This window comes from Procambarus clarkii, chromosome 66 (assembly GCF_040958095.1).
Source record: "Procambarus clarkii isolate CNS0578487 chromosome 66, FALCON_Pclarkii_2.0, whole genome shotgun sequence".
NCBI classification, from domain to species: domain Eukaryota; kingdom Metazoa; phylum Arthropoda; class Malacostraca; order Decapoda; family Cambaridae; genus Procambarus; species Procambarus clarkii.
The window spans coordinates 16247161-16266515 of record NC_091215.1 but is presented as its reverse complement, the minus strand read 5'-3'; the positions used below and the strand labels follow the sequence as shown (position 1 = coordinate 16266515).

The following is a 19355-nucleotide window of genomic DNA, read 5'->3' as shown; positions in this document are numbered from 1 at the left end:
CCCATCAGGTCAGATCTGGCTTCAGCGGATGTTCTGGTTCTTCTGGGGTGTCCCTTCCGCAGCTCTCGTTATCGCTGTGTTCAGATCCCGGGAGCCTTGTGTCAGCTGCTGTGTCGCCAGCTTCCTCGGTGGTTGTTTTTTGGGGTTCTATGCCCTGATGCCTCCCTGAACCCTCGCTCGATGTGTTCACGGATACCTCGTCTCTCAGCTGGGGTTCTGTGACTAATGCTCATCAGGCTGGACAGTCGGTGGAGTCCATCCTTCCGTCAGGCTCACAGCACAGAACAGGAGCTCACGGTGGTGTGACATTCACTTCAGAGGGTTCGTGTTGCTCGTGGAGCAATGATCCAGCTCCATTTGGACTGCTCCTCAGTGGTTCATATTCTGAACCGCGGGAGTTTAATGCGGTCCTTGGCTCTTTGGGTCTGGTCGTTTCAGGTGACTCGTTTGCTGAGTTCTCGAGGTTTGGCTCTCCTGGTGGTTCACATTCAGGCGATGTCAAACATACTGGCGGATGGCCTGTCTCGGTTCATTCCCCTCTCCATGGAATGGACGGTCGACACAGACTCGTTCAGTTCGATCTGCCGGCCGTACAGGCACCTAGAGGTGGACCTCTTCGCATCGACTTGGTTGAGGTGTCTTCCAGTGTATGTGGCGCCCTTCCCAGACTGTGTGGCCATCGGGGTTGATGCCTTTCGGCTGGACTGGTCTAGTCGGGGTTACCTGTTCCTCTTCCCACCGGTTCGGTTGTTGCTCCGGGTCCTGGTTAGCTTAGAGAGACTTACAAAGAATTAGAGGTCCTGTTGGCTCTATGGTGGACGGCCCAGCCCTGGTTTCAGGCGCCTCTTCCTCGATGTCCGAACTCGAGGGTCTTCCCGCGGCTCCACTTCTTTCAGCAGATTGGACCATTCCAGTACGTGGCTGGTTCAATCTTCTCTGCTTCTCGTGTCTCGTCTTTTTGATGCGAGTTTATCACCACTTATATGGTAATCAGGTGTCTTAGCAGGCGATGAGTCACAATAACATGGCTAAAGTATGTTGACCAAACCGCACACTAGAAGGTGAAGGGACGACGACGTTTTGGTCTGTCCCGGACTGACTTGAGAATGGTCCAGGACAGACCGAAACGTCATCGTCCCTTCACATTCTAGTGTGTGGTCTGGTCAACAGGTGGCTTAGTTGGTGTCCCACCTGCAAGTTTTGTCTCGACGGCAGTATGAAATTTCCTGGCGGTCTTTACGGCACTTGTCTCTTCGTAGGTTGTCTTCGATTTCTGGTCGGTTTTGTCCTCTCTCTCTCTCTCTCTCTCTTGGTTGTTTCAGGACTGTCTTCTTATGCCAGATACTGTCGCCTCGTTTCAGGTGGCACTGGCGGAGCCGCTGCAGCTTGCATTAGGGGTGGATGTCACTTCTGCTCCGTTCCACAAGCTTTCTCAGGCGTTGTTCACCTCCGGCCTGCTCATGCACCGCCTGAGCTGTCCTGCTCGTTGCACCGGGTGTTCTCTGCTCCCTTCACCTCGGTTTAGGGTGGCCCCCCCTCACTTCAGGACTGTTTTTTATGGCTCTTTTGTTGGCGTTGGCCTCTGGGGAGCCAGGTAGGAGAGTTTCATGCTCTCCTCTGGCGCAGGGGCTTCTGCTCTTTCAGTTCTGGTGGTCTTTTCTTCGTTTGCAGCACGAAGTTTGCAGCATAATATACACGTGGAAACGTGTATATTATTTGATATCTCTCCTGTCTCCTTTCTGGTGAGTATATTTGGAGAGCTTTGAGATGATCCCAATAATTTAGGTGCTTTATTGCATCTATGTATGCCATATATGTTCTCTGTATTCCCTCTATTTCAGCAATCTCTCCTACTCTGAAGGGGGAAGTGTACTTGACCCTACTCAAAGATAGGTCAGTACAAGTGACTTGAAGAGTACAACCATTGTGATGGGATCCCTGGATTTGAAAATTCTCGTAATCCATCCGATCATTTTTATGGCTGATGCAATATTTGCTCGATTATGCTCCCTAAACGTTAGATCATCAGACATCATTATTCCCAAATCTTTTACATGCTGCTTTCCTACTATGGTCACATTTGATTGTGTTTTGTACCTTGTATTATGTTTAAGGTCCTTATTTTTACCGTACCTGAGAACCTGGAATTTATCACTGTTAAATGTCATGTTATTTTCTGTTGCCCAGTCGAAAATATTATTAACATCTGCTTGAAGTTTTTCAATGTCTTCAGCAGAGGTAATTTTCATGCTGATTTTTGTGTCATCTGCAAAGGATGACACGAAGTTGTGACTTGTATTTTTGTCTATATCTGATATGAGAATAAGGAAAAGCAGTGGTGCAAGGAATTTACCCTGAGGTACAGAGCTTTTAACTACTCTTGGACTCGATGTTATATGGTTGACTGTTACTCTGTGTTCTGTTTGACAGAAAACTGAGTATCCAGCGTCCTACTTTACCGGTTATTCGCACTGACCTCATTTTGTGTGGTATCACTCCATGGTCACATTTATCGAATGCCTTTGCAAAATCCGTGTATACCACATCTGTATTCTGTTTTTCTCTAATGCCTCGGTGACTTTGTTGTACTGTCAGCTAGCAGGTTTGCAGCAGCCTTGGAATACAAGATTTCAGGGCAAGTGATGGTTGGCTTGCCAGGTTTAAAGTGAGAGAGAATATGGTGAAGAGGAAAATATGAAGCCTTTCCAGAAAGCCAAGAGCCTTTAACCAGTGATGCTTCAGCAGCAGGCAGTAAAAAATTGACCTTGCCAAGCTCATGAACAGCAATATTAGCATTGTGTTAGATAAAGTAAATGCACATTTTCAAAGTCATCAGTATCGATAAAGATTGATAAAAATTAAGCCATCCCAGAGGTGGCACGGGCATGAATAACCCGTAATCATTAGTATCGATCAAGACAACTAGTTTAAGCTGACATTTGTTTAAATTAAATTTTTAAATCTTCCCTTAACTATGTGGTACTGTACTTCCAGTGTGTGGAATTTTTAATTATGTTGGTAGTGGTACAAAAAATTGCAAATGTTAATTTTTGGATATTCCAAGTATGAATTCCTGCTTATTCAAACGTTTTGCTTATCCGATGAGGGGATCCTTTCCATATAGTTCGGATAAACAGAGCAGTCAATAAGTGTGTGTATACATGTAAGTTGGTCAGAATTGCATTTCACCTTTGTAAATTGCACATTAATCACATTATGTTTAAAAGAACATACCTCAAACACTGTTTATGTAGGACAGATGTAATTATATGTATGCTGGTTAGCATTGTAAAGAACTAGAATCACCTTCTGTGGTTGATTGCTCAATAAATCACTGAACTATTTGATGTCTAACAGATCTCTAGCCCTTACTATCCTGATGCATACATATCCATATGCATCTACATGCATATCCTGATGCATATACAGTCAAGGCACAGTAATTACAACCCCACTCACTTTTCATGGTATGAAATGTTTTCCACCATAGCAATATTAGTACTGTACTGTATATAGCATGGATATATAGTTCTGCTGGCTATTGGAATGTAGGAAATTTAGAATGACCCTTAATTAACCCTCGAATGGAGACACCTGTACTTTCATTAAGGAACCCTGTTGCATAGCTACATAAAGGTTTTATCTTCACTTTACAAATTTTACTTTCACCTCTTAATTTTGATTTTTTAATTCTTAAATGGCTTAGTTAATTAAGAGTCCTATATCATGGTGGACAGGAAAAAATAGATCATCAAACTAAAAAAATTAACACATGCAATTTGAACACGAGGTAAGTGCATATTGTGATTGGAGTTATGCAAGGATTAAATTATAAAAATCATAAACAAGGAAAGCAAAGAAGTCGTACTCTACCTGAAAGTCTTTCGGAGTCTTGGCTTTGAGCCCAGACACTGGATCTGAAGTGGCAACATCATTTTTTTCAGTAGTCTCTGCTTCTTTCTGTCATTAAAATATAAGTGTCAAACTTTTGTTCATACCATACATATTTGGATCATAAGAGAAAGGAACAATTTGTAATTCTGAAATGTAGCCTTAATCCTTAAACTGCGCATGGCGTATATATACGCCATGAGTAACATGTCCCACTGTGTGCATGGCGTATATATACGCCATAGGGTGCCAGGCAAGATTCAAATGGCCCTCGGCTACCGGGGTTCACATCAGCTTCCTCAGGGCTCTTGTAAACAGATGCCATGTTTAAAAAAAAACGTGGGCAATATTCTCCGGTGTGAGAGCCACAGTACTGTGGGAGCAACCAAGACTGGCACACGTAGCATGAGCTAACAGCATTGCTGTTCAGCTTATGACCACAGCATCGCCTAAAAATGTCAAAATAAATATGTAACTGCTATTATTTAGCGATGACAATATTACAGATGACTCCTGACTGTGATAAAAATGACCAGGATTGTGATAATTAGCGCTGTGGGAGGAGTAATGCTGTGGGAGGGAGGGAGGGAGATAGCGTCGTTTACTGTGTGGTTACCTGTTATTGTCTACATTCACCATACCAGCTCAGTGGTTCTCTATGGTGAACACAAATGTAAATATTGTACTTATATATAATGTGTGAATTAGTGTAATAACAGCAAAAGGATTATGTTGGGAGGAGCCATTTGGGTGACGGAGGTGGTGTCGTCTGCACGACTTGTCTAGCTGTGTAGTGGGTGGCCACTATGCCCCCTACAAGCTTAGGTGTACAGTTACGGTGCATACAACATGTAGATACCTATATATAATGAGTGTGTATAGTGTAATAACACCCATACAATATTGTTGGGGGAGAAATTTAGTGCACCTGACCTTGAATGAGTGAGGGAGACAGCCGCCAGCTGACTGAGTGTAGCGATGTCTCTTAGTTCCTGAACTAACTATACAGTATCAGCTTAGTTGTACAGTTGTAGTGAACAAAACATGTAGATACTTATATATAATGTGTGTGTATGGTGTAATAACAGCAAAACTATTTGTTTATTGTTTTATGAACGTAATGATTGAACCACTAATATGAACACCATACTTTTGAGTATAGCGATGATTCACACATTTTATTATATAAATCTATAAATCTATCACACACACACTATTGGATATTATTACTGCATAAAACTAAGAAAAAATCAATCAGAGACATTGAAATAATTAGGTAATATCATCTTTGTGGCAACTCCCACCTGTCAGCTCGGGTGACGCTGATCGCCTCTGACGACCTCTCTGTCAACGCCCACATTTTGCCAGACTTCCTCGGCCTATTGCACCCAAAATATATCACCAACGATTTTTTTTTCCCATGCTCAGGAACACAAATTAACATTTTTAGAAGACTTAAAAAAAAATTAGAATTTTGTTTTTCTTGAGCACAGGGGTGTAAATCTTCTCAGGACCCCTTAGCAGCTTAAGGATTAAAATTAGCAACACTATCATATATCTTCTTTTCTAGCAATGCCCCTAGCGGCTCCCTGTAGCTATCTGACCGAGATTGTTCCCTACTAACGTGTCGCATCAGGCACTATTTGGCATACCAGGTACCAAAGCCAGAACTTGGCCACCTCACAGAGGAACAGGGAATAAATGACATTCTACCATTTCATGGGGAATGTATCAAAGTCAGTGATGCTTTACAGACAACTGCTGGGATCACATGTCTGAAAGCCTTAAAACTGCCAAACAACTCCCAAAATGATTCGGTCAAAACTGAAGGAAACTTTTATTAACTAGCTAGAACCCAATAGTACTGAATGCAGCCACCAGGTGGCCCAGAATTCACTTCTTTGTCAGCTAGTTCTGTCGCTGATGCATGGCTTAGAGCAATGCAGTAGTGCGCCAGTCACCTTTTGTGGCTGATCCCACTGCTTCTATGCTAAGTGCCAGCTTTCCTTGGAATTGTCCAGCAGAGACCATTTGCTTGTGTATCATTCCATATTCATACACCATGCAGCCTACCTCACCTCCTAAATGTTCCATGTCTTGCTATTATCAAACATTAATGCTTAAATATTAACTTGTAATGATTAATGACTAACTTATATAACTGCAGATTTCTGGCATGTATAAATAAATTTAAACAAAATTGTAGTCTGTTTATTTAGTTAAAATTGCTATCTGCTTTTCTGTTGCAATTTATATAGTTCCATTCAAATGTAATTATACAGTAGTAATTTTTTTCTACTTCAGTTCAGTTCATGCTTTTGATCTCAATTAGTTTTAAGACTTGGTTTTTAATTTTTTTTCTCACATCTTGCCTGAAACGATGTGCATATTAATTTAGGCATAGAATGTACTAGCTCTATCTAGAAATCTAACATTCTGCTTGTAACTCATTTTGTTTGCATGTACTTTTAGCTAAATAAACTGTTCATCATCATCCTCCTCATTAATCATCATAATATGGTATTTTGTTTCATGAGCGTGTTTCTATCCAGCATTGTTATGTAGATTCCCCCCACCTCAAACTGTGTATGTTCAGTAGTTACTTCCCTGAACATTCATCTAGTGCTGCCCTTGCATTGACAAAGTTGCCTCGGGGTGTAGTTGAGTTAATTCCGGGTTTGCTCCCCCCCTCCTTGAACATGGAGGCAGTTGAGCCTTCTAGTCCCACCAAGGTTGCAAAGTTTTCTTCTTCACAGCGACATGTTTCCTCCATGCCTTCTCCTTGGGAGGAAACCTTTCTTTACCAGATACTGGGTAAGGACATCGGCTCTTACCCAGAGTTTTCATGACAAGCTCTCGGAACTTGGGAGAAACTGATTTTGGGCCCTTGGTTGCCCTCTGATTCCTCTTTATATTTTGTTGCATCTGAGGGGATCATATGCTCACATGGCTGGGTTTCTCTTATCCTCCTGATAAGTATGAATTTGTTTTAGCCGTGGCTCTTCCCTCCTCAGGCAATGCCATCTTATCAAACAGGCACACTGGGCAGTTGTGCAGGGGCTCCAACAATTCTAAGATTCTAAGGGCTCCATGCTACCATAATGATCCTGATAATTCTCATGGCAGAGAGGATCATTACTCGTCCTCTTGCTCGAAAGGCCCGAGATTCAAATCCTTCTTCAAATTATATTCTAATAATTAATTTAGACGAGGTGGCCGAGTGGTTAGGGCTTGGACTGCTAATCCAACACTGCTGCTCTGTGTGGGTTTGTATCCCATCTTACAGTAATCCTGCACTTTAGCAGACAGGCATGGCCCCTTATCTGGGTAGGGGCCCCAGTGCATTTCTTTGCCCAGGGTTAACAATGCCTTTAAGATTGTCTTGCCCCTAGGGCCATTTCCAGGTACAGTTCGGTCCTGCGGATTCCTAGTCCCACGGGTTTTCTCTTCTCGAGTCCTCCTTCAGTGGCTATTGTGGATTACCCCTTATTTATTTATTACCCCCCCCCCCTTCCCTTATTTCCCACATGGTATTTGGGCCTTGCTTCCATGCTGAACCTTGTTTACTATGAGTTCGGGTCAATGTCTCCAATTTTTGTTACATTTTGAAACCCAGCTGCTCTCAATGTGGATGGGGCTACCCCTGGAGAAAGCCAGGCTACAAAACCAAAAGGAGGAAGACCAGAAGCAGGGCGAACAATACTCGCAGGAGAAGGAAGAGGAGGCACAGACTTGATCCAGGTCAAGATCACCAATGCCTCCAATTCCAGGTACCGAATGACCATAGTAGCCAACTCTGGGGCATCCAACTGATCATAATGTCACAAATGCCTAATCCTAGGTTTACCAGGGTTAGGTATTTATCATCTCAAAGCAGAAGCTGCCTTGAATGCTTCTGCATGAGAAGTTAAATTGATCAATGTGGAGAACCAGAAGAAAAATTGCATAGGACTCAAGGTCAGAGGTGGCACAAACCAAACAGGCAGCATGGCAGAGGCAGAAAGAATGACGATCTGGTAGCAAAGATAATGAGCATCCTTCAAACTCACACATGGCGAGTGCAGGCTCAGCGGGCCAAAGCAGCCACATCAAAGACCTGCGAGTGGATTACCAATGCCTCAAGGCAGCTAGCCAAGCAGGACACCCAGGCACCAAGGCCACTCGCCAAGACAGATGTGAAACACAAAACAACCAGGATACGACCAATCCCTGTGGCGTGTCATATAAACAAACACATGAGGCCCAGCACACCCCAGTACAACCAACAGAATGCCCTCAGCCTAGAGACCCAAACAGAAGAGTCAGAGACTTGTGAATAGTCCAGGTCATCTCAGTGGCCTGGCCTCTCAGGGGCAAACTTCCAAACACACCAGAGAAGATCTCTGCCAGTGCAATGCTAGCAGCCACCCTGGGGAAAGAACCTAAAGTGCATGCAGCCCAGAGCACAACAAACAAAACAAAACCCACACAAGCCAGATAGAAAACATGCATATGAAGCAAAATATAGAACAGAGTACAAGGCACATGGACTCCACAGGAACAAGTCCAAAAACAGCTAGCACTTAACATGAAGCAGGGGGGGGGAGGGGGGGGCTTGCTACATCTGAAAGATCTGGAACATTACTGTCCAGCTGGACATCAGAGAATGAACTGGACAAGGAAGATGGCTGCTTCCAGAAATCAGGCTGCCTAGGGGTGCCATTTGGTACTGAGCTTTGCACAAATTTTCAACATATCTCCTGGTATAAGTGAATAGTTTGCAGAGATCTTTGGCAATATCAAGGCTTGGGTCTTTATCATCCCTCCAGTTGTCTGTAAAGCTTCACCGACCTTCTAGATACTTTCCTGGTATGGTGGCAAATTGTCACTTGCTCTCTTTGCCTCTGAGGGGGGCCAGGTTTTGACTATGGTCCCTAGTAGGCCAAACAGCACTCCCACATCTTATGTGACCCATTTGCATAGAGCAATCTAAGAGAGATTGTTTCAAGGAGCTATCAGGGGCCCCTCCTCCATAAATGGTGCTCATATTATCACGATTCTAACAGCCAAGGTCATTGGCAGTGTAAGGACTTGGGCTACAGCCCCTTTTTATATCTTTAACCACTTAACTGCACCAACCGAGTATTCTCGGTCTGCGGGAAACTGCACCAACCGAGAAAACTCTGATTTTTCGGTACCCATTCTAAATGTGAACGAGGTTGGTTGTGTATGAAATGGACTCTTAGGACCTCCAGTGAGAGCCATCTTGGAAAAAATTCCCAGAATGCCCTAGGGCTGCTGGCTGAGTTAGTGCTGAATGAGCAACCATGGGTGGCGCATGCGCCTCTGGCTCCCAAACACCTGTCCTATGTGGTGTTGAAAGATAACGCTCTGTCGGTGAAATTCAAACCTTATTGTTTGAAGAACATAAGGGTCATAATATTGGTGAAGCTAGGCGCAATAAGGACCTAACACAAAATCATTAGAGAAAGGGGGAGTGAAAAATAAGAAGAGGAGGAACAAGTTCCTCAAGATTGCATACACCAACATAGATGGAGTAAGATCAAAGATACTGGAGTTAAGTGATATAATACAGCTGCAGACACCAGACATTGTTGCACTCACGGAGACAAAACTTGAAGATGCTATTTTAAATGAGGTCATATTCCCAAGGGGCTACTCAATTTGGAGACAGGACAGAAAAATCAGGAAAGGCGGTGGCGTTGCTGTACTGGTGAAAGAACACCTGAAGGTGAACAAAATAGTGACTGCCAATCCACAAGAAGTTGACATAATAGCACTAGAGATCTGCCATGAGGATGATAAACTAATGATCATAAATGCATATAGTCCACCGTTAAGCAGCACATGGTCAAAGGAGGAGCTAGATAGTAAACGAGAAGGTCTTATAACAATAATGAGAGAGATCATAGCGAGAGCGGATAACGATAGTTCACGACTGTTGATAGTCGGCGACTTCAACTTGAAATCCATAGACTGGGAAGCATGTGAAGCTAAAACAGAAGATTTCTGGACCTGTAAATTTGTAGACCTCATCCTGGAAACATTCTTGTATCAACATGTTAAACAAGCTACGAGGATGAGGGAAGGGGACGTCCCCTCCATGCTAGATTTGATATTTACCAGGAAGGAGGAAGAAATATTTGACATTCAGTACCTTCCTCCCTTGGGTAAAAGTGACCATGTCTTTTTGGGAATAAAGTATGCAATGCGTTATAATCTGGAAGAAAATGTTACGGTCGATGCAAATGAAAAACCTGACTTTAGGAGAGGTCATTATGGCAACCTTAGAAAAAATTTTAGTGAGTATAATTGGACAGACTTGTTGCTAGGCAAGGAAGTGAATGAGATGTATGTCAGGTTTTGTGAAATATATGACAAAGGCACAAAAAAATTTATACCAAAACAGAGAAGCAGAACTAGGAAACAGGATTGGTTCAACAGAAAGTGCGAGAGGGCCAGAGACCAAAAGACACAAAAATGGAATCAATACAGGAAGAGGCCAAACCCCCAAACATACAAGCGATACAAAGATGCGAGAAACAACTACACGGCAGTGAGGAGAGGGGCAGAAAGAAATTTTGAAAAGGGGATTGCAGACAAATGCAAAACAGAACCAGGTCTGTTCTATAAATTCATAAACAACAAATTGCAGGTAAAGGATAATATTCAGAGGTTGAAAATGGGAAATAGATTCACGGAAAATGAAAAGGAAATGTGTGAAACATTAAACGAAAAGTTCCAAAGTGTGTTTGTACAAAATGAAATCTTCAGGGAACCAGATACAATAAGAATTCCAGAGAACAACATAGAGCACATAGAGGTGTCCAGAGACGAAGTGGAAAAAATGCTCAAGGCGCTAAATAAGAACAAAGCAGTTGGTCCAGATGGAGTTTCACCATGGGTTCTGAGAGAATGTGCACCTGAGCTCAGCATTCCTCTTCAACTGATTTTTCAGGCATCCCTGTATACAGGAGTTGTAGCTGATGTGTGGAAAAAGGCTAACATAGTTCCAATCTACAAAAGTGGAAGCAGGGAAGACCCCCTCAATTATAGACCAGTATCATTGACAAGTGTAATAGTCAAAATATTGGAAAAAATAATTAAAACTAAATGGGTAGAACACCTGGAGAGAAATGATATAATATCAGACAGACAGTATGGTTTTCGATCTGGAAGATCCTGTGTATCGAATTTACTCTCGTGGGACATGCTCGTGGTGTCCCGTCTTCCCAGCACTCTTTGTCATATAACGCTTTGAAACTACTGACGGTCTTGGCCTCCACCACCTTCTCACTTAACTTGTTCCAACCGTCTACAACTCTATTTGCGAAGGTGAATTTTCTTATATTTCTTCGGCATCTGTGTTTAGCTAGTTTAAATCTATGACCTCTTGTTCTTGAAGTGCCAGGTCTCAGGAAATCTTCCCTGTCGATTTTATCAATTCCTGTTACTATTTTGTATGTAGTGATCATATCACCTCTTTTTCTTCTGTCTTCTAGTTTTGGCATGTTTAATGCTTCCAACCTCTCCTCGTAGCTCTTGCCCTTCAGTTCTGGGAGCCACTTCGTAGCATGTCTTTGCACCTTTTCCAGTTTGTTGATGTGCTTCTTAAGATATGGGCACCACACAACAACTGCATATTCTAGCTTTGGCCTAACAAAAGTCATGAACAATTTCTTTAGTATATCGCCATCCATGTATTTAAATGCAATTCTGAAGTTAGAAAGCATCGCATAGGCTCCTTGCACAATATTCTTTATGTGGTCCTCAGGTGATAGTTTTCTATCTAGAACCACCCCTAGATCTCTTTCTTTATCAGAATTCTTTAAAGATTTCTCACATAATATATAGGTTGTATGGGGTCTAAGTTCTCCTATTCCACATTCCATAACATGACATTTATTAACATTAAATTCCATTTGCCAGGTGGTGCTCCATATATTTATTTTGTCCAGGTCTTCTTGAAGGGCATGACAATCATCTAAATTTCTTATCCTTCCTATTATCTTAGCATCATCAGCAAACATGTTCATATAATTCTGTATACCAACTGGTAGATCATTTATGTACACAATAAACATCACTGGTGCAAGAACTGAACCCTGTGGTACTCCACTTGTGACATTTCTCCATTCCGATACATTGCCTCTCATTACTGCCCTCATTTTTCTATCAGTCAGAAAATTTTTCATCCATGATAGAAGCTTACCTGTCACCCCTCCAATATTTTCCAGTTTCCAGAACAACCTCTTATGTGGAACTCTGTCGAAAGCCTTTTTTAGGTCCAGATAGATGCAGTCAACCCAACCATCTCTTTCCTGTAATATCTCTGTGGCTCGATCATAGAAACTGAGTAAATTCGATACACAGGATCTTCCAGATCGAAAACCATACTGTCTGTCTGATATTATATCATTTCTCTCCAGGTGTTCTACCCATTTAGTTTTGATTAGCTTTTCCAATACTTTCACTATTACACTTGTCAATGATACAGGTCTATAATTGAGGGGGTCTTCCCTGCTGCCACTTTTGTAGATTGGAACTATGTTAGCCTGTTTCCACACGTCTGCTACGATTCCTGTACACAGGGATGCCTGAAAGATCAGGTGAAGTGGAATGCTGAGCTCAGATGCACATTCTCTCAGAACCCATGGTGAAACGCCATCTGGGCCAGCTGCTTTGTTCTTCCCGAGCTCCTTTAGCATATTTTCCACTTCATCTCTAGACACCTCTATCCGCTCTATGTTGTTCTCTGGAATTCTTATTGTGTCTGGTTCTCTGAAGATTTCATTTTGTACAAACACACTTTGGAACTTTTCATTTAATGTTTCACACATTTCATTTTCATTTTCCGTGAATCTGTTTCCCATTTTCAACCTCTGGATATTATCCTTTACCTGCAATTTGTTGTTTATGAATTTGTAGAATAGGCCCGGTTCTGTTTTACATTTATCTGCTATCCCTTTTTCAAAATTTCTTTCTGCCTCTCTCCTTACTGCTGTATAGTTGTTTCTCGCATCTTTGTATCGCTGGTATGTTTGGGGGTTTGGCCTCTTCCTATACTGATTCCATTTTTGTGTCTTTTGGTCTCTTGCCCTCTCACAATTTCTGTCAAACCAATCCTGTTTTCTGGCCCTGCATCTCTGTTTTGGTATGAATGTTTGTGTGCCTTCCTCGTATAGTTTTAAAAATTTGGCATACATTTCATTTACTTCCCTGCCTAGCAACAATTCTGTCCAATTACACTCATTAAAAAAAGTTCGAAGTTCCCCATAGTTGCCTCTCCTTAAATCGAGTTTATCAACTGTTTCAATGTCCCCATTTTCTTCTAGATGATATCTTAAAGCATATTTAATGTCTAACAGGACGTGATCACTCTTTCCCAAGGGAGGAAGGTACTGGATGTCAAAAATCTCTTCTTCTTTCCTGGTGAATACTAGATCCAGTACTGACGGTACATCTCCTTCCCTCATTCTTGTGGCTTGCTTTATGTGTTGATACAAGAATGTCTCCAGAATGAGGTTCACAAATCTGCATGTCCAAAAAGTCCTCCGTTCTTGCTTCATAGGCCTCCCAGTCTATTGCTCTAAAGTTGAAGTCCCCCAGTATCAACAGTCGTGATTTATCTTTATCCGCTTGTACAATAATATCTCTCATGACCATTATGAGGCCCTCTCGTTTGTCATCCAGTTCTTCCTTTGTCCATGTGTTGCTTGCTGGTGGGCTGTAGGTATTTACAATTATCAGCTTATCATCCTGATTCCAGACCTGCAATGCCATTATGTCAATATCTCGAGGGTTTTCAAATATTAACTCTTTTACCTTCAGGTGTTTTTTCACCAGTACAGCCACTCCTCCTCCCTTCCTAGTTTTCCTGTCACGTCTCCAAACTGAGTAGCCTCTTGGGAATATGACTTCATTTATTATATTTCCTTCAAGTTTCGTCTCTGATAATGCAACAATATCTGGGACCCTAAGCTGGATTATATCTTGCAACTCCAAAGTTTTTGACCTCACTCCATCTATGTTGGTATATACAATTTTCAGGAACATGTTCCCTTTTCCTTTGCTCTTTACTCCCCCTTCCACTACTGATCTTGTTGCTTTGTTTTTATGTACCATTTCACAAGCTTTCCAGTCCCTGTCACTTTGTAAAAAAAAGAATTTCTGTCTTCATTTCTATCCCCATTTAGACGTTTTGCCTCAATTAGGTTCATTTTCAGCTTTTCTCTGTCTTCCTTGGAGAGGTCTTGTCTTATTGACCAAAATTTGCCAACCTCATCACTCTGCAGTTTCCTGGCATTTCTTCGCACTTCCATCATGTTTTTCACTCCATTAAACGTCACCCTTAAGGGGCGGTTCTTTTCTTTCTCATATTTTCCTATTCTTCTAAAATCACTGACATTTTCCTTTGAGCCTTCTCCTAAACCTACTATTTTCTCTATGATTTTCATCTCTTCTGCCGCTCGGTCCACCCTAGATGAAATTTCCTTCTCTAAACATCCAAAAATGATTATGGACTTAGTTCTATCTGCAGTGTTTTGTACCAGTTTACTGTTGGTAACCAGTTCTTTCCTAATTGCTTGCCTAATTTATGCTTCTTGTTGGTCATTTCTGGTTTTGACTTCCGAACACACTTCTTTGATAGTCTCTTTCTCTTTTACAACTTCAGCATATGTCGCTTTTATTTCTTCTTTATACTTTTCTAGTTCTTTATTCACCTCCTCTATGTAAGTTGTCAGTGAAGTTTCCCGTTGGAGATCCTTACCTAACTCTATGTTAGCCCTTAGGCTTGCTTGGAGTTGTTCACCATATGAGTCTATTTTCTTGTTTATTTCTTCAAAGTCACCACACTTCACTTTCCATGCCTCATTTTCTTTCACTAGTTCCTTGATTTGCTCCTCCTGATTTGTTACCTTGTCTGTTAATGCAGTAATAATCTTACCTTGTTGAAGCATACTCCCTTTTAGAGTGCAAAGCTCACTCCAAAGAGCTGCATTGTCCTCTTCCAATTTAAGCACTTTTTCTTCATACTTCTTTTGCATATCCTCAATTATCTCTAACCTGCCAAGAACACCTCCTTTCCTTATATCTTGTGTTGAGAATCCTTTGAAACCATCATCTGTTGGTGTGTCTACATTCTCAGTGGGGGTGGTGGCGGCGGCCATCTTTGTTTTTGTTCTAGACCAAAACAAACTTTTCCACTCGGCTATTTTCACTCACTTTTACTTGTTTATTGTATTTTATTTGCTTTTACTCTTCCCTGAACCTTTATGTAACCTGGGACACCACTGTAGCCCTCAACCTGTGCCCAATACTTAGGTAATTCGATATTTCCAGGAGCTTGCTGCAGTGTGACTTCTGCCTCCTCCAGCTCATACACACACCATACACACTCATAGCTCATACACACATGTGGAGCTATCCCCGTGCTCCAACCGTCCACGTGTACAAAGTGAGGATGCCTACGTCATCATCCAGCAGCAGCAGCAGCAGCAGTGGAAGTGAGGTTATTGTGTATGTATGTGTGTGTATGGCGGGCCCGCGAGATTGATGTAAGTACACTATTTCCATTTTGGGTAATAATACTCTGAAGCTGGTTCGCACCCAGTGTTCTGTCTGTCCTTTGTCCCAGTCAACCACCTAGTGAGGTGAATGGGAATTAGAGACGTGTGAGTTTACCCTGTTTGCCGTCACCAAGTTGAGGTTGAGCCCAACTGTGAGGTTGATGTGTGAGGACACCTAGAGACACATTCAGTGGTGGAGTAAAGTGATCTTTATTTGTTTCCATTTGCTCTATGTGCCGTGTATGTAATTCGCTGTAATTTGATTCCCTTTATTCAGCAGTGAAAGTGGTAACAGGGAGGTTTTCCTTGGTTATAAATAATTCTATTATTATATTGGCCAGCATCTATTTTACTGGTATGTTGTGGTAAAGAGTGAATTATTGGTGGATAATTTACTGGGGAAATCATTTACAAGTTTTGCCGTGAGTGGCAAGGATGTACTGTGATGTACTGTGTTGTACCGTGTGTAAACTGTAGACAAGTTGTGTCCTTGGTGGAATGCGATGTGTACTGTGAAGGATTCCGTGAGAATTAAAGTCATTTAACGTCACCGGGGGTCACGATTTACTTAACGAGGTCATTGTTGTTTTGTTGAACATTGTTGTGATTAACGTAGAGTCGTGTAATAGTAACAGTCACAGTGAAGTTCACACAGTGGAGGAATTGTCAAGTGAAGACTAACGTAGTGTTAACGATTTAACGAGCTGTCGTTAATTGATTAACGTAAGGGGTTGACCGGTCTGTTATGATCAGAGTCAATTGTGCTGTAATTAAGCTGTTGTAATTCGTTGGACTGATCAGATCTGTCTGGGGACAGAGGGATTAAGCACTCGTAGCTAATTAAGGAGAATTAGTACCCGCCACTTAGTGAATTCACAAGGTGTTAATGTTGTTGTTTACATGGAGTGTCTTGTAACCTTGTGTGGTACAGTAGTCTACCCTCGTTAAGGTAATCTTGTCGTAAGACCGTAAGTAAACTGTCAGTTGAGAGACAGTATGATTTATCAATACTCGTCTGAATTAATAGGCTGTTGTTTTCAGTAATTAACTGGGAATTACTCACCAAATGCTTGACTTTCAAGTTGATGTAATTATTTGATTTACGAGTTATTGCTGCCATTTAAGTGTCATTGAGACACGTGTGTATTAACGTAACTGTTTAAATTCAATTAGTATAACTGCTGTTGTTGATTGTCCTGAGAGACAAGTGTTAACGTAAGATTTCTATAAGGGGTTATCATTCTTGGATTAACCGCCTTGTTACTTGGTACCTCGTTGAGAGCAGGGAGCGTCAGTCAAGTTTTTGTGATTATAGTATTTGTTCACCGTGAAGCCGTGACAATATTGATTGCAAGCTTGCGTTACCAGTGGGCACCACTTTGTTCAGTTAGTGTCATTAGTCAGTCAGCGACGACGGGATAAGGATACCGTGGGTCCATCAGGCTGTTGAATAGCTGTTCTTGAATGCGCCACTGGAGTGACAGTAAAGTAACAAACTCTTTGTTGTTGTAGTTCTGTTTTGTTTTTTTTTGTGAATAAATTGTTATATTATAGAAAACGGTCGTTTACGTCAAACCTTCCAATATTACTGCCCCACATTTCATGTTCTGCAACGCTTTGCCTGCTTATGTTCATATCAAGTCTGTATCTAAAGCTCGAGTCCATTGCACAGCACCACACTTCTATAAATAAGAAGTGAGAATCCGTCGGCTACTCTTTATTAGTTTGTTAACTAGGAGGAGCTAGCGACCTAAGTGACAGGTGTTACCCGTGTGGTTTCGCCTGGCAGTTTGCTCCCGCGGTCCTATGATCTTAGGCTTTAACCCCTTAACTGCGTTGCCTCCAAATGTGACACCCCCGCAGTGCGCAGGAAATAAATTCTCTGGAAAAAATTCTTTTTTCTTTTTGAAGTGTCAAAAACCCTTCCCTCAGTATGGGTATGCAAAAAAAAAGTCGAAATTGTACTTACTTTGGCTGCTATGGGGTCCGGAAGTTGGGGCGTGACGTCATCATTCCCCGTGCGCCCGTGCCGTAAGCTCTCGGGGCGGTGGGGCGCTCGGGGCGGGGCGCGCGAGTTGCCGCGAATATATTTTCGTTCATTTTTTGCGCACCTTTCCAAATACATTTTCATTGTTTTTATGTGCCAATCCAATGTATAATGAACATGTACACTATAATATCGCAGTACAACATCCGTACTGTCCGTAGACACTGTGTTACGTGCATGAAACTTGTGTACACATATGCAGCACATATTTACTATGTATCATGCTAATTTGTGTATATATACAATCTATTTACACACTATACACTGTCACACACTATATACATTCACCATCAACACATTCAGAACACCGCGTAGCAGCTGCTTCGTATGGGCCAATAGCAGCTGCCTCGTATGGGCCAATATCAGCTGCCTCGTATGGGCCAATAGCAGCTGCTTCGTATGGGCCAATAGCAGCTGCCTCGTATGGGCCAATATCAGCTGCCTCGTATAGGCCAATAGCAGCTGCCCCGCATGGGCCAATAGCAGCTGCCCCGCATGGGCCAATAGCAGCTGCCCCGCATGGGCCAATAGCACCTGCCCCGCATGGGCCAATAGCAGCTGCCCCGCATGGGCCAATAGCAGCTGCCCCGCATGGGCCAATAGCAGCTGTCCCGCATGGGCCAATAGCAGCTGCCTCGTATAGGCAATAGCAGCTGCCTCGTATGGGCCAATAGCAGCTGCCGCGTATGGGCCAATAGCAGCTGCCTCGTATGGGCCAATAGCAGCTGCCTCGTATGGGCCAATAGCAGCTGCCTCGTATGGGCCAATAGCAGCTGCCTCGTATGGGCCAATAGCAGCTGCCGCGTATGGGCCAATAGCAGCTGCCTCGTATGGGCCAATAGCAGCTGCCGCGTATGGGCCAATAGCAGCTGCCTCGTATGGGCCAATAGCAGCTGCCTCGTATGGGCCAATAGCAGCTGCCTCGTATGGGCCAATAGCAGCTGCCGCGTATGGGCCAATAGCAGCTGCCGCGTATGGGCCAATAGCAGCTGCCGCGTATGGGCCAATAGCAGCTGCCGCGTATGGGCCAATAGCAGCTGCCGCGTATGGGCCAATAGCAGCTGCCGCGTATGGGCCAATAGCAGCTGCCTCGTATGGGCCAATAGCAGCTGCCTCGTATGGGCCATGAACACATTCAGAACACCTTGAGTGAGAGCAGCCACACCCAGCCAGTCTCCCTCACTCCAACATCTTACTCGCCAACATTGCTCCTCCCACCATATTGCTATAGTTCTTATTACACATGTTCTATATACCTATCTACATGTTTTATTTACCAGAACTATGCAAGTAATCCGGTATTGTGTCCAAACAGTACAGTGGCCACCATACACTGCATGAAAAATCACACAGCAGACGACGCTACGATTACGTCACCTCCCTCACCAAAATAGCTCCTCTCAACATTCTCCTGTTGCTGTTCTTACACTATATACCCACACTATATATACCCATGTACATATGTGTTGCCCATAGCGAACCACTAAGCTAGTATGGTGAGCAAAACAAGAGTGGCAGCCACACACACAATTGAGGCTACCTCAATTCTCGCCCTCCCTCCCTCATCAAAATTCCTCCTTCCACAATACTACGCACAACGCTAATTATAACCACATTCCTGTTATTATCACAATCCTGGTCACTAATTCCTGTAAATGAATAATTGACCACACGTTTATTTTGAAAAAGAACCTAAGAAATCATTTGAAGATTCCTAGATGAACGAAATAATGCTCTGGTGCTGTGGCTAGCGCTGTGAACATCGTGAACAGCATTGAATCACTGATATTTGAACATTGTACCCAGTCATTATCACACTCAGGCTCTAATATAACACTATCATAGCT

General features: G+C 42.7%; 1 protein-coding gene across 1 annotated transcript in view; it reads right to left on the bottom strand.

Annotated features, from left to right (window-relative positions):
- LOC138355211 (DNA-dependent protein kinase catalytic subunit-like) overlaps positions 1–19355 on the bottom strand; it is a 254457-nt gene that overhangs the window by 76743 nt on the left and 158359 nt on the right. The window contains exon 11 of the mRNA XM_069310065.1: positions 3874–3960. Within this exon, the coding sequence (XP_069166166.1) occupies positions 3874–3960 (87 nt within the window). The remainder of the gene's footprint in view (positions 1–3873; positions 3961–19355) is intronic.